Source organism: Squalius cephalus (genome assembly GCF_949319135.1).
Source record: "Squalius cephalus genome assembly, chromosome: 6".
NCBI lineage: Eukaryota > Metazoa > Chordata > Actinopteri > Cypriniformes > Leuciscidae > Squalius > Squalius cephalus.
This window is the reverse complement of record NC_137127.1, coordinates 6550590-6565109: the sequence shown is the minus strand read 5'-3', so window position 1 is coordinate 6565109 and position 14520 is coordinate 6550590. Positions and strand designations below refer to the sequence as shown.

The following is a 14520-nucleotide window of genomic DNA, read 5'->3' as shown; positions in this document are numbered from 1 at the left end:
GACCATTCACATTTATTTCCTTTTTCTTTGTGAACTGTACAATTTTCTCCTTTTTCATCGCGCCTGTTGCTCTCTCATGAAGAAAGCGGCTTTTATACCCGTAATAGCATCATCGCCTGCCCTGAGTGTAGAAACGGCACGATTGCTGCACCTTACCGACATCATAATTAAATAATTAGCATCGGAATAATGACAGTGAGAACTGTTAATATTCACTGAATTAAAAATACACGGTGAAGAATTGGATTTGGCCCAATCATAGCTGGCCAATCAGAGAGGACGTATGGGCCAAAGCCACGCCCATTTAATGCAGCTTTATGCTAATCGGCATTCTATTTGTTTATTTTTTTTCAGTGGTTTGAACTAGATGTCATCGACGCCCTCTTGCTTTACGGAGTAGAATTACAACAGAGCATGTCCGGGCAAGTTGGAGTACCGAGCAATAAATTCATATCCAAAAACTGTCCTAAAACACATCTTTAAATCCTATAATGTAAATAAATATATTCATTACGTTGTGTAAACAATGTCTACATCAAAATACACCCCTAAATAATTTACAAACTGAATGAGTGTATAAATATTTCAGTACAAAGTCATCAGATACATGTAACCTCCAGGAGAATGTCGCTAAGAGAGCTAAACTAAAGTTTTATTCGATGCTGAAAGAAATATAGCTGGATACATTTTGAAAATGACACAAGTGCGTGTGTTTGAGACTATTTGGGAGGCCTACCAGACACAAGACTCAGTTTTGCAGCCTTTGTGGGACTACGTGCGACTCAACCACTCTGAAACTCTTCGGTCTCCTCTCTTTCCAGTGATTTTGACCGTAGCATCGTATTTTGTTCTTTGCGTACCCTACCTAGTCTGCGACGTGGTGGGAATGAAGTGGCCAGCTATTTACCAGTACAAGATTCAACCCAACAAGCTGCCCACAAATGCAATGCTCCTTCACTGCAGTGGAGTTACTCTTTATAATCACCTACTTCTGGTGTTTCCCGCTGCGGTGGCGCAGTGGTTGTGGAGACCTCCCGTTCCTCTGCCTGAACAAGCGCCTACATTGCTTGAACTTGTAGGTGGGGTGACTGGAAACCTTCTTCTCTTTGACTTACAGTATTTCATCTGGCACTTTTTGCATCATAAGATCCGCTGGCTGTATGTGACTTTCCATGCCATCCACCATAATTACTCTGCCCCCTTTGCTCTGGCCACACAGTGCCTCGGGGGGTGGGAGCTGGTCACGGTGGGCTTCTGGACCACGCTCAACCCTGTCCTGCTGAGGTGTCATCTGCTCACCACCTGGATGTTCATGGTGGTCCACGTGTACGTATCAGTGGAAGACCACTGCGGATATGATTTCCCTTGGTCCACGTCTCGTCTGATCCCGTTTGGTGTTTATGGAGGTCCGAGCAAGCATGATGTGCATCACCAGAAACCTAATACTAACTTTGCACCCCATTTTAGTCACTGGGATAAACTGTTCGGCACTCATGCTGATTTTAGTTTTGCTAAAACTCAGTGATGAGCATGCATGCAAATGTATATTAAAGGGATAGTTCACTTTGAAATAAAATTTTGGTATGTTTTAGCTTACCTCAAGGGCATCCAAGATGTAGGTGTCTTTGTTTCAATTTTTATATTTTTAGGTCAAACCGTTCTTGTCTGTCAGTCATATAATGCAGGTCTATGGTCACTATCTCAAAGAGCATGCACAGAGAAGTCCAAATTAAACAATTCCCCATCGTGAGTACACATTGATGGCCTAAGACACGAAACAAGCGGTTTGTGTGAGAAAACGAACAGTATTTATATCGTTTTTACCTCTTGTACACTTTCCGGCGCTTGCGCAGACTAAGCCAGAATGTGCGCGCCCTCAGATCACTTGGATGTGGTTGTGTAGAGGTAAAAACGATACTGTTTGTTTTCTCACACAAACCGCTCGTTTTGTGTCTTAGGCCATCAATGTGTACTTACGATGGGGAATTGTTTAATTTGGACTTCTCTGTGCATGCTCTTTGAGATAGTGACCATAGACCTGCATTATACGACTGACAGACAAGAACGGTTTGACCTAAAAATATCAAAATTGAAACTACTGCGGAAAAAAAGAAACCTACATCTTGGATGCCCTTGAGGTAAGCTAAAACATACCAAAATTTAATTTCAAAGTGAACTATCCCTTTAAAAGTGCATGTTTGTTTGCCTCAGGCAGAACTTTTGACATTGATTTTATTTGTATACAGACAGTGCAACAAGAAGGATTTAAGCACAAATAAACTAAAATCGATGCAATGTACATACACTGCAGATGATTTTAAACCATCATTATAAAATAACTTAAATATTAAAATATTCCAAAGTTGGAACCATTTACAGGGAAATGAGTTGTTGCCCCTGAGTTGTTTGTTAAATTCTTACCATTCTGGTAAAATCTTATATAAATATATAACATTTTTAGAATTTTTATAAATATATACATTTAGAAAACACCTTTATAAAACCATTTAAACACTAGTATTACAGATATGAAAAATAAAATAAAAAATACTTTTGTAAAATGCAGCTATAATGTAATTGCTTTAGTTTTTATTATCAATAATTCTTAAAGCCGTATTTTATAGAAACCTGATATGATTTATATATATATATATATATATATATATATATATATGCTGTCAAATTGATTAATCACGATTACTCGCATCTAACGTAAAAGTTTGTTTATATATGTGTATATGTACAATATATATTATTATATTTATAAATATATATACACACACATGTGTGTGTGTGTGTGTGTGTGTGTGTGTGTGTGTGTGTGTGTGTGTGTGTGTGTGTGTGTGTGTGTGTGTGTGTTTGTAAACACACACATATTGTACATATATTGTATTGTACATATATTATATAAACAAACTTTTATGTTAGATGCGATTAATCGACTTGACAGCACTATATATAAATATCAAAAGGAAGAGATTTTGATATTAACTCAAACATTTCTCATCAAATTCTTTTAAGACCAAATAATCTGAATAATAAAATGTTTGGATGGGGAAAATATGTAAATCAAGAATTTTTTTGTTCCTCTTACATGGTAGAAAGACATTAAACCAAATGTGGTTAACCAACCACAAGAGGAAGAAGAAAAAACCCTCAACCTTCATACAGTTTATTAAAATAAAGCAGATTTGCATATGTGTGCAAACTCGAAATAGATTGCGGTGCAGTTATCTCTCATTTCAAAGCCTGATGTTTCTTTCTCTTCCTTTTTTCTTTTTTTTTCTTCTTTTTTTTTTGCTAGTGTTCATTTTAATATTTAAACATTTGAGGTTTATGTCATGAAATAGTTGACCTTGCAAACCTGCAGTCATGTGTTGTATGCATGTAGTAGGCTTGCAATTGATCTTTGACTAGTGATTACGCAATTCAATGATGTAACAGCAGGTGTCAGTAAAGAGATTACTTTGTTAAATCCCTTTGTGTAACTCTTGCATGTGAACCTACTTTTATATATATTTATATATATATATATATATATATATATATATATATATATATATATATATATATATATAGATAGATAGATAGATAGATAGATAGATAGATAGATAGATATACACAGGTCTATGTTTTGATGTGGTAAGAAAATATGCAGTTCTTTGCAATTACAAAAGATGAAATAAAGAATAGTTGGTATTTTTTGAAGAAAATGTCATATAACATGTCATATATTGATAGTTTTGATCGATGCTTTGTTAAAACAAGCGCTACTAATAAAAATCTATTAGCAATATAACGTCGTAAAATTTCTGTGTCTCAAAACCCAGTTATTTTCCTACCTAAATAAATCCTCTGTCATAGGCTGGCACAGCCAATGAGAGTGCGTCATCTGACCGCTGTGTGGCACTGTTCCCGGATCAGACTCAAACACACACACACAGCAGTGGTATGGCAGCCAGGAAACAGACAGCCATCTTATAATCTGCAGCCTGTCTGTTATATTTGCAGCTTAAACTGCTTTTTCCATCTGTTAATAATGGGCCAGTGTGGGATTACGTCGTCTAAGACGGTCTTGGTGTTCCTGAACCTGATATTTTGGGTAAGTTTGAGGTGTTTGAGACTGAATTTGAGAGTGCGTCAGTGTTGTCAGATGGACACAGTCAGGTGTCGAGCAGCTGCATTATTACACACACTCTTTTATATCAGCAATTCATTTATACAATCTTTTGAAATACAATGCATACTTTGCTCTATTTGATATGCCGATTTTGTTTGTAATGCATTATTTAAAAAACTGCTTGTTGCTGCGTATTGCAATGTTTGTTTACATATTCAGTCTTAATGATTCTGCGTTTAAGATTTTTTAATGGCTAATAAACAGTTACAGTGTAAAATAATGATATTATTAGCCTTGTATGAGTTGCTGTTCGTGAATTGGCCAGTCAGGCTCTTTGTTTCCTTTAGCCACGAAGCAGGTTAAGTTTTATTGTTTGGGATGTTAAAGGGATAGTACACCCAAAAATGGCAATTCTGTCATTACGGTAATTACTTATCCTCATATCGTTCTGAACGCGTAACACTTAAGTTAATCTTCGGCGCACAAATGAAGATCTTTTGATTTGATGAAATCTGAAAGCTCTCTTTCTTCATCTCGTGTTCGAGATCCCCCATATGGGAAGGGTATCCGTACCTGACCTCTGCAGAAGCATCCATTTGACCTTTCGCAAAGACCCGCCCCCTTTAGTTACTGTTGCTATGTCCGACAAGCCACGGCGCTCTCACGCCACTCACCATGTTCTCACCATGAAAAATACATACTCAACTTTCAAATTTGGTCATTTTTTAAAAAGAAATGTAAACAATAAATACCGTTTTGTAGTTCTTTAATGTGTCGTGACAGATTGCTCTAGAGCCTCTGCTCGTGGTCCGATCATCTCTTCCTTCTAGTTAATTTATAGCGTTAAATAGACATGAAAGAAGGATAAGAAGAAAATAAACATAAGAAGAAATGTTGTTTTAACTGGGGAAAGACATTAGTACACTTCGTTTTTCAAGTTCAAATCCTCCAACGTTAGCTACTAACTCCTCCTGACTGCTTTGTCGGACAAAAATGGCACGCGGAAGAGGCTTTGGAGAACCCGGAGAACTGCAGTCATTGCCTGATGCTGCCGAAAAAACTCCTGCGACGCCGCCTTAAAGTTGCTGTGACCCAGTGTGTCGAGCTCGGCTTTTCTGACTCAGATGGGGGGGACGGTGATGATGACGCACTACTGGTGGCTCCCGGGGTGTGACATCTCTCATCTGGGCTGACCAGCCTAATCCTGCGTTCCCCGAAGAGGACATCTTTGCGGGCAACCTCCCGCTCGTCGACAAACCGGCCAGTTCTGGTGATGACGACGACGCTGGCCTTCTCGGGGTCATCCCGCCCTCTGGCATTCCCCAGGCCAACGCCCCCGCGGCCTTGCCTCAGTCCATCCTCCTGGAAGTGTGTGAGCGAGCGGCCGCTCGCCTCAACATTGAGTGGCCGGCTCCACAGAGCACCACCGACCAGGAAAGGGACATTTATGACGGGAAAGTGCTGGGACCCCCTCCCAGTCCGAGGAAAGAACTCTTCCCCATCCTCCCAGCATGCGCGAAGCACGAGGCACAACTGGAGCGACCCGCTCAATCTCAAAACACGGTCTTGCGGGTCGGGTCTAGAGGTGAAGGATATGGCGGCTCTCGGCATGGGTGATCCCCCCCGCTATCGAGCCATCAATCGCCAGGCACCTCAACCCAGTCCAGGGCGGGCTTGCTCGCTCCCCAGAAGCCGGTCTTGCCTAACAAGATGGATCGTTTTTCTGCCTCTGTGCACCAGGCCGCTTATAGATCCTCGGCCTTGGCTGTCAGGGCCCTGAATGTCGTCTCCCTCCTCTCCGCTTACCTGGTGGAGATTTTGGACGACTTAGGCCAACAGCTGGACAAGCGATCCCACTGTGGGGAATCTCATATCTAAGCAACGCCTCTCACATTGACTTGTGGACGCTATAATTTTGGCATATGAATCGAAGGGAGTGCAGCCCCCAGGGGACGTCAGAGCTCATTCCACTAGGGGCTTAGCCGCCTCTTGGGCTCTGTTCAGGGGAGCATCATGCAGGACATTTGCTCTGCTGCCAGCTGGGCTTCTCCCCATACGTTTGTGCGTTACTACCGGCTGGATGTCACCAGAACCTTGGTAGCACATTCGGATTTTGGGGGTGGCGTCGTCTTAACCCTTCCTTCTCTTCTGTTTCATGTCCTGCCTGTACACAGCAGTTATGTGTGTGCGTCAGTATGGCGGGTTCATGATTATGGGACGTGTCAGGCACCACCCCTTTGGGTGACCGTCTTTCTCTGGCTTACAGAACCTCACTGTGAGTGTATTGGGGAATCGGGGAGCTGTCCATGTCTCTCCCATAGGTGGATCTCGAACACGAGATGATGAAAGAGAACAATAGGTTACTGTCGTAACCCCGGTTCTCTGAAACATCGAGTGGAGAGATCCACCAGCTTTGCCCCGATTACCGCACGAGAAGCGAATACTAACTGGAGAACAGCCCTTACCGGCCATTGGCTGCACGCTTCTGTCTGTCTTGCCAGACTTGGTGCAGTTGGATGCTTCTGCATAGGTCAGGTACGGATGCCCTTCCCGTAGGATCTCTCCACTCGATGTTGCAGAGAACCGGGGTTACGACAGTAACCTATTGATTTCTGTCCCTCCATTGACAGCTACGCAACTACCACTTTGATGCTTCAAAAAGTTCAAGAGATCGTAAAACTAATCCATATGAATTGAGCGGTTTAGTCCAAATTTTCTGAAGAGACTCGATCGCTTTATATGATGATCCGATTGAATTTAGGCTTTTATTAAACCAATTCCTCCTTAGGCAGTTCCTTTTGGAATTTGTAAGCAATCCTTAAGGATACTAATAGCAGTTTTCAGTATCACACAAAACAACAAAGAACATATTTTAAAACGGTTCCTAAAATGACTTAGAAAATAGTTAGAAAAACTGTACTTTACATCATTTCAATATAATACAATAATTAATAACAATTAAGTTTTGATAAAGACAATGTCCAGTTAAATAAGAACAAAAAAGAATTGATCAAATCAAATAATTGACAAAAAATAATGGAGAAAAATAATCCAAATGGAGATTTGCTAATATAAATATATCCTAGCTAATATCGAATAAACTGATTGATATTCATGTCTCATAGTTTTGACCAATGTCTAATGTTGTGACGTTGAAGTGAATTTAGGCATACAGTAATATAATGTGCAATATGTAATAAAATATTAAACAATTTACATTTAGAATCTACAAAATAAAAATATCAACAAAAACAAACTAACTTGTGATTTTTGTGCTCATTGGGTTTGACAGAACTGGGGCATTGGGGGCAAAGTTTTAAATTTAAGACTTAAATTGAGCAGTCGGATCTGTAAGAACACTACTCCACCTGTCAGCTTGCTTTCCTTGTCTTTGTGCCTTTGATTAATCTCTTTAATCTGGGACTGAATGAAGTTTAAAGTCTCCTCCTGGCAGATTGAGGTAGTATGACACTCTCCTGTTCTTTTTTTAGGGATCAGGCTGCTTTATTAAATCCTTGTTCATAATTTTAGAGCCTGAAAGCTGTGCTACATTGATTCAAATGAGGTTTTATGGTTCTATTGTAAATGGGAAAGACCAAATCCCTATATAAGTTTTTCCTAAAATGCCTGGAGGTCCATGGAGGCCACTTATTTGTAGCCATTTGATTTGATTTAGCCATTTATTTTGGTAACACTTTCTTTTTTGATGGTCCACTTTAGACATTCTACTAACTATAAGTAACTTTGCAACTACATGTCAACTAACTCTCATTAGAGTATTAGTAGACTGTAATATCTACTAACACTTTATTTTGATGCTCCCATACTGACTAGAAATACAAGTACAGGTCAACATATTCTACCCTAATACTACCTAACCTAACGGTTTATACTAGGGAGGGACGCACAATATATATCGACCAATATATTTTTAATGTTAGCGTTATTGGCCCGATAAGAAAATTTAACCGATATATTAAAGCTGATAAATAATGGATTATTTCCTTCAGCCGAGACAGTTCAGATGCGGACTGTTCACCATGATGGTTATGAATTGCTTGAAATATGATTGGAATCACTTCAAAAAGCAAAGTACAGTTAAGTGCAACATGAGCAGCGCAAGTGTGTCATATAGGCTTCATAACATTATAATGAGAACATTATAATTGTGTGCTTGGGACATGGATTTAATGGAGAGACTTTTGTTTTTGTAATCAGGCTCTCAAAAATGAAATAAAAAATTAGAATTTGGATTTATCGGCCAATATATTGGTTAATGGTTTTCAAATATAAAGAATTATCGGTTATTGGTATCGGCCAAAATTGTAATATCTGTGCATCCCTAACTAATTCTCTAATGAGAGTTAGTTGACATCTAGTTGCAAAGTTACTTCTGGTTCGTAGAATGTCTAAAGTGGGCCATCGGAATGAAGTGTAACCTTTATTTTTTCCTGTCTCATTTCCTTCCTGATGAGTATGAGCTTTTCTGTGTGTTGACCTTCAATTTTGGATCATGATTTTCTTGTTGGCCAGCATTTCAAAGACTTATTAAACTTGTTTTGAAAGTCAAAGTGACATGAATAAATTTGTGTTTGGCTTCTCACTTACCTTTATTCTGATGTACTCTTTTAATTTGATTTGCTGCATACAAACCAATTTAATAAATTATGTTTAGTTTAATCTCTTGGCATGAAAACACATAATATCCGCTTTCAGATAAGTAACTCTGTTATCTTCTTCTAGGCCGCTGCTGGCATCCTGTGCTATGTTGGAGCCTACGTGTTTATCACGTATGATGACTATGACCATTTCTTTGAGGATGTGTACACCCTGATCCCAGCCATTGTCATTATCGCAGTCGGAGCGCTGTTGTTCATTATTGGACTCATTGGATGCTGCGCCACTATTCGAGAGAGCCGCTGCGGGCTTGCCACAGTTAGTAAAATATTAAGTTCCCAGCACTGCATTTTAATGTTTTTCTTCAAGGGATAGTTCACCCCAAAATTATCATAATTTACTCTCTGTGAAATACACCACTGTTTTGGGTCTGTAATATTTTCTTATTTGTTAAGGTTAGGGTTGATAATTTTATTCAGCAAGGATGCATTAAATTGATCAAATCTCACAGTAAAGACTTTTTAATAACACAAATACTAAGCAGCACAACTGTTTTCAACATTGAAAATAATAAGAAATATTTAGCAAATCAGCATATTAGAATGATTTCTGAAGGTTCATGTGACACTGAAGACTGGAGTAATGATGCTGAAAATGTAAATAACATTTTAACATATTAAAATAGAAAACAGTTATTTTAAATTGTAATAATAGTACTGTTGTTACTGCTTTTTTGATCAAATTAATGCAGCCTTGGTGAACATAACTTTTTAAACCGTAGTGTAGTTGCTATTGACAAGTTTAGGCTAAAAATAAATGGATATGATAGTTTTAGTGTTTTTTATATAGCTTGCTTTACTGAATCCCCATTTTCTTGCGTCCCTTTTTTACAGTTTGTCATCATTCTCATGCTGGTATTTGTGACTGAGGTGGTTGTGGTGGTTCTAGGCTATATTTACAGAGCAAAGGTAAGTCCTGCATGTAAAGGAAGTCAATATTTATTGAAATAGGAGTGCCTACATCTCTTTTGTTTTTTATATGAAAGCCCTTCTCACACCCTTCAGTTGTGTTCGAAAGTGAACAAGGCATGCAATGCAATATCTGTCTTGTGTTGTGCTGTTCTGTTTGTATAGCAATGCGCTCTTTGACATATAGCCTAGAAAAATACATCTCCACCTACATAATGAAAGGGTTTAGTGAAAGGTGGATGTCAGGGTCAAAAATGAATGGGGGCTTGGGGCAAAATTGCTGTCAAAATGAATAAATATTCCAAATTCAAAATATCTGGAAAAAGACATTTTATGATTTCTTTTTTTTTTTTTTTTTTGTATTTATAATATATGATATGTGACCCTGGATCACAAAACCAGTCATAAGTCGCACGAGTATATTTGTATGGGTATACATTACATTATATGGGTCAAAATTATCGATTTTTCTTTTATGCCAAAAATCATTAGGATATTAAGTAAAGATCATGTTCCATGAAGATATTTTTTAAAGTTCCTACCGTAAATATATAAAACATTTATTTTTGTGAGTGAATGCAGCACAATCGCGAACATAAATGGACAACTTTAAAGGCGATTTTCTCAATGTTTTGATTTTTTTGCACCCTCAGATTCCAGATTTTCTAATAGTTGTATCTCAGCCAAATATTGCCCCATCCTAGCAAACCATATATCAATGGAAAAATTATTTATTCAGTTTTCAGGTGATGTATACATCTCAATTTAAAAAAATTGACCCATGTGTCTGGTTTTGTGGTCCAGGGTCACATATAATTAATGTTACATAAGCAAGAGTGCTGTTTTTCTGAATATCAGCCCGATTGCAAATGTGATATTGATTTTATATTTCAATAAACAAGAAGTTAATATTAAGTGAATTACATTTTAGACACAATTTCAAGAAATCGGTCCCACGTTTTCAAGAAATCCACGTTTTCAAGAAATAGTTTGAGGAAATGATTCAATGACACATATATAAAGTCACTCACTTGCTTGGTTCCTGAATGAATCAGCCATTCGAACGCATCGGTTGATTGAGTGCCTTTATTTAATAAGGTTTGAAAAAATTGCCATGAAAATCAGTGTAACGGAAAGTTAATTTCTGTCACTTGTGAACATGTTTCTAGGTAGAAGATGAGGTCAATCATTCCATCCAGAAAGTGTATAATGAGTACAACGGCACCAATATGGATGCTCCCAGCCGCGCTATTGACTATGTGCAGAGACAGGTGAGACTGCTTAATGAGATGCACAAAACATTCGGTTATTGTATTTTCAATAAATCACACCCCGACCTCCTAATAAAATCACCATAATGTCTGTCACAACGTAAAGCTCCATTGTTGCGGCATCACCAACTACTTGGACTGGAAGAACACCAGCTGGTTTAAGGAGTCTAGGAACAACAGCGTGCCACTGAGCTGCTGCAAACCCAACGTGAGCAACTGCACCGGCTCCCTCTCCCGTCCCGGAGACCTCTACCCTGAGGTGAGAGAACCCTGACGTGTGCTTGTGAGTGTAGCCGATGACGTGTGCATGTGATGTTAATGTATCCGTTGAACCACCTTAGGGATGTGAAGCCCTGGTTGTGAAGAAACTGAAAGAGATCATGATGTATGTCATCTGGGCCGCTCTGACATTTGCTGCAATTCAGGTATGCTGTTCTGAATTATTATTATTATTATTATTATTATTTTTATTTATTTTTTGGTCTGACATTATCTTATATAAGAAGTGAAATCCATCTCAGGCAAAATGTCTTCCGTGAATTTCTTTTTCTTTTTTTTTTGTGCAAGTATAGTGTCGATTCAGTGTTATTAGGCTTTCCCAAGCGGGTTTCGTGATTATCAAGTCAGAGACTGCGGTTTAATGAAATAACTGTATAGTTGTTAAATGATAGCAATCTCGATTCAAACACGCAATCTTATTTCTAAATGACAGCAGTCCGGCTTTGTCTATTAATCCTTTGATAACTAGATCACTGCGAATATTTAAATCTGCGTTGGCGCTGCTGATCCAGAGAGAGCTGTTGTCATGTAAGTCATGGCTCTTCTCCCCGTCAGACAGAGTTCTAGCGCTCGGCGGCGTCACTATGTGCTTTAGTTGCCCTGTAGCCGCTGAATCACATCCTTTGACATTCATACTGTTCCAGAAAGCCTCTGGTGCATAAAGGCCGTGTCTTGGCAAGGCCAGCACATGCCCGTGACTTACAACATGATTACTGACACAGTCTGCCTGAATTAACTGCAAGAAACGGGGCAGTAGGCTAGGTTGTTCTTGGCAAACTTGCATGAATTACACCAGATGTTCTCTGGGGTTATTTGACTTGTTTTTCCTTTTCTTTTTCTTTTTTTTCACAGTCTGAACTTAGATTAAATGTGTCGGTGCCAGTGTGAAGAAGTTATCTCTCTTTGTCACTGAGGAAATTTGACAAAATCTATTGTATGTTTGGCAAGCATGTGCGTTACCTGGAAACAACCTTTTTTTTTTTTTTTTTAAGAGCCCACTTTTTTAAACCATTTGTTGAAGATTCTGAAATAGAGCGGCACTTTTAGTAACATCAGTGTCAGTAATTCTAGACGCCTCTGGCTTATTTTGTGCTGTTGGCGGGCAGCAGTGGTCTCATCTTCCTTTCGTGCCCATCGTCTGTTTATACCGGTATTGTGCATGTGCTATTCTTATTCTCGCTATGTTACGTTGTACACTATTAGTATTCATATCACAGTCCTGCTAAGATGACAGGAAATTTACTCGCATTTGCTGTCCTGCGGCCAAACATGAGAGCAGTTGCGTTATAGACCAAACATATAATGGTGAGTGAGTGGGACCTGGACGCATCAGTGAATGGAGAGATATTTTGCTAAATAAAATGATCCTGCCAGAAGAATAGCATGAGAACTTTATGATGTCTGTTCCGACTGTATCATCTCAGTGAGCTTTTATGAGGGTTTACGCATGCGCATTAAGGTGAATTTAGCGTTTGCCAATGTTTCAGTGTGGATGAGAAAGACGTAGCCACACGGTTCGTCTCGGAGAACGTTCAATTAAGGCGGAACGAACCTGAGAGAAAAAAAAGAGATGCACACACACACACACACACAAGGAAAGAAAAAAACTAGGGCTGTGAAACGATTAATCGCATTTAAAATAAACATTTGTGTTCACATAATATATGTGTGTACTGTGTATCATTATTTTGTATATATAAATACACACACATGCATGTATATATTTTTATCTTTTTTTTCCCTCCAGATGCTGGGAATGCTGTGCGCTGGTGTCGTGCTGTGTCGCAGAAGCCGAGACCCGGCCTATGAGCTCCTCATCACAGGAGGGACGTATGCATGAAAAAACCTAGCAGACAAGACTCTCTTTTCATGCACACACCAACAGTCTCACACACACACACACACACACACACACACACACTGGGCTCAGGGTTCTGTCGGTGAGGTGGCACACTGGATATGCCCTTATATATCTCTTTGTTTCTACACACCTCACACAGGGTTTGCTCACACAATTCACTGGTGATGGGTGAAGCGAAGCGCGTAATATTTATTTATACAGTATGTGTCACTGAAAATGACTGCGTTTTAATTTAAACCTTTGTCTTTCTCTCAAAGGCATTGGGCCAGACTGCAAAATGGCGAACAGCCAGTTTTTAATCCCGCTGAGAAGATTTCATTAACACATGTATCGATAACATTTTCTCTTCCTTGTCTCTATTATATGGAGTGGAAGATGCTGTTATTGTATGGAATGATATGTGGAATGTATGCTTTCCTCATTTGTTAGTTTGCACTATGTGTACGGTTTAATTCTATATTACAAATACCGAGGTGGGAAATGGCTGGGATGGGGAAATGAGGATCAACCCGTGGTACCGCTGTCTCAGAAGTCACCCATCACCAGTCCGCTGCTCAGGGACAGTGGCAGTGTGAGAGACAGGTCTGGATTGACCACACAAGATTACTTGGCATTATGGGCCCAAATCGTACAGCTAAAGTGAACTATATGTTCAAAATGGTGTTCACAGCGGTTTACATGTAAAGTGTAAAGAGGTTTCGGGGGACACTCTACATGCACTACCTAAAAGTTACCAAACTCTTATATTATTTTCCTTCTTTTTCCATTGCTTACAGTGTGAACATTACTAGTCTAGTAATATATCGTTTAAAGTTAGTTTGGATAACATGTAGGTATGTAGAACAGGGTCAACATTGTATTAGTTTAAATGAATGTACATAGGGAGGAAAAAATGGTGAAATAAGCTCGCAATTTCGATCTTCAAATAAATGTTTCATAAGTTGACACCTTTGATATGAATCATTTTTGGCTTGATGGTGTGGTTGCAAAATAACAACATGCAGGCACTTTAAAGCAAGACTTCAACCTGATCAATCCCAGTAACACAAGGCACTGAACTGCAAGTAAAAATGTGAGACAATTTAAAAATAGTCAACAGTTGTGTTTTGTTGTAATAAATTAAATTAAATAGTATTCTACAAAAAAGTACTTGTATAGTATAAAAGGGTCTTGTAATAATATATTACATATAATTATACATATATAATAATAAATTATATTACATTTTAAAATAACTATTTGAATGTTATTAAAATTTTCAGCATCATTACTCCAGACTTCAGTGTCACATGATCCTTCAGAAATCATTCTAATATGAGGATTTGCTGCTCAAGAAACATTTACGATTATTGTCAATGTTGATGAAAGTTTTTGATGAATAGAGAGTTGACAAGAACAGCATTT

At 38.7% G+C, this 14520-nt stretch overlaps 2 protein-coding genes across 2 annotated transcripts; both read left to right on the top strand.

The window, feature by feature from the left end:
- The first annotated feature begins 649 nt into the window (after positions 1 to 649).
- Positions 650 to 1546, top strand: ch25hl1.2 (cholesterol 25-hydroxylase like 1, tandem duplicate 2). Its single transcript, XM_079874928.1, has one exon. The coding sequence runs from the start codon at positions 695 to 697 to the stop codon at positions 1523 to 1525; it is 831 nt and encodes a 276-aa protein (XP_079731054.1). The 5' UTR covers positions 650 to 694; the 3' UTR covers positions 1526 to 1546.
- Positions 1547 to 3913: 2367 nt separating this feature from the next.
- Positions 3914 to 14061, top strand: tspan3a (tetraspanin 3a). The gene is made up of 7 exons (XM_079874106.1): positions 3914 to 4102; positions 8864 to 9055; positions 9631 to 9705; positions 10875 to 10976; positions 11083 to 11235; positions 11318 to 11401; positions 13003 to 14061. Exons 1-7 carry the CDS (start codon positions 4040 to 4042, stop codon positions 13093 to 13095), a joined length of 762 nt encoding a protein of 253 aa, XP_079730232.1. The 5' UTR covers positions 3914 to 4039; the 3' UTR covers positions 13096 to 14061.
- The last annotated feature ends 459 nt before the right edge of the window (positions 14062 to 14520 follow it).

What these genes read in the sequence shown, in the direction of transcription:
- ch25hl1.2 (XM_079874928.1), top strand. Translation starts at nt 695, where the DNA reads ATGACACAAGTGCGTGTGTTTGAGACTATTTGGGAGGCCTACCAGACA.
- tspan3a (XM_079874106.1), top strand. Translation starts at nt 4,040, where the DNA reads ATGGGCCAGTGTGGGATTACGTCGTCTAAGACGGTCTTGGTGTTCCTG. An exon ending in TTGACTATGTGCAGAGACAG is followed by an intron (nt 10,977 to 11,082) that starts GTGAGACTGCTT and finishes CACAACGTAAAG; the next exon opens with CTCCATTGTTGCGGCATCAC. An exon ending in TGACATTTGCTGCAATTCAG is followed by an intron (nt 11,402 to 13,002) that starts GTATGCTGTTCT and finishes TTTTCCCTCCAG; the next exon opens with ATGCTGGGAATGCTGTGCGC.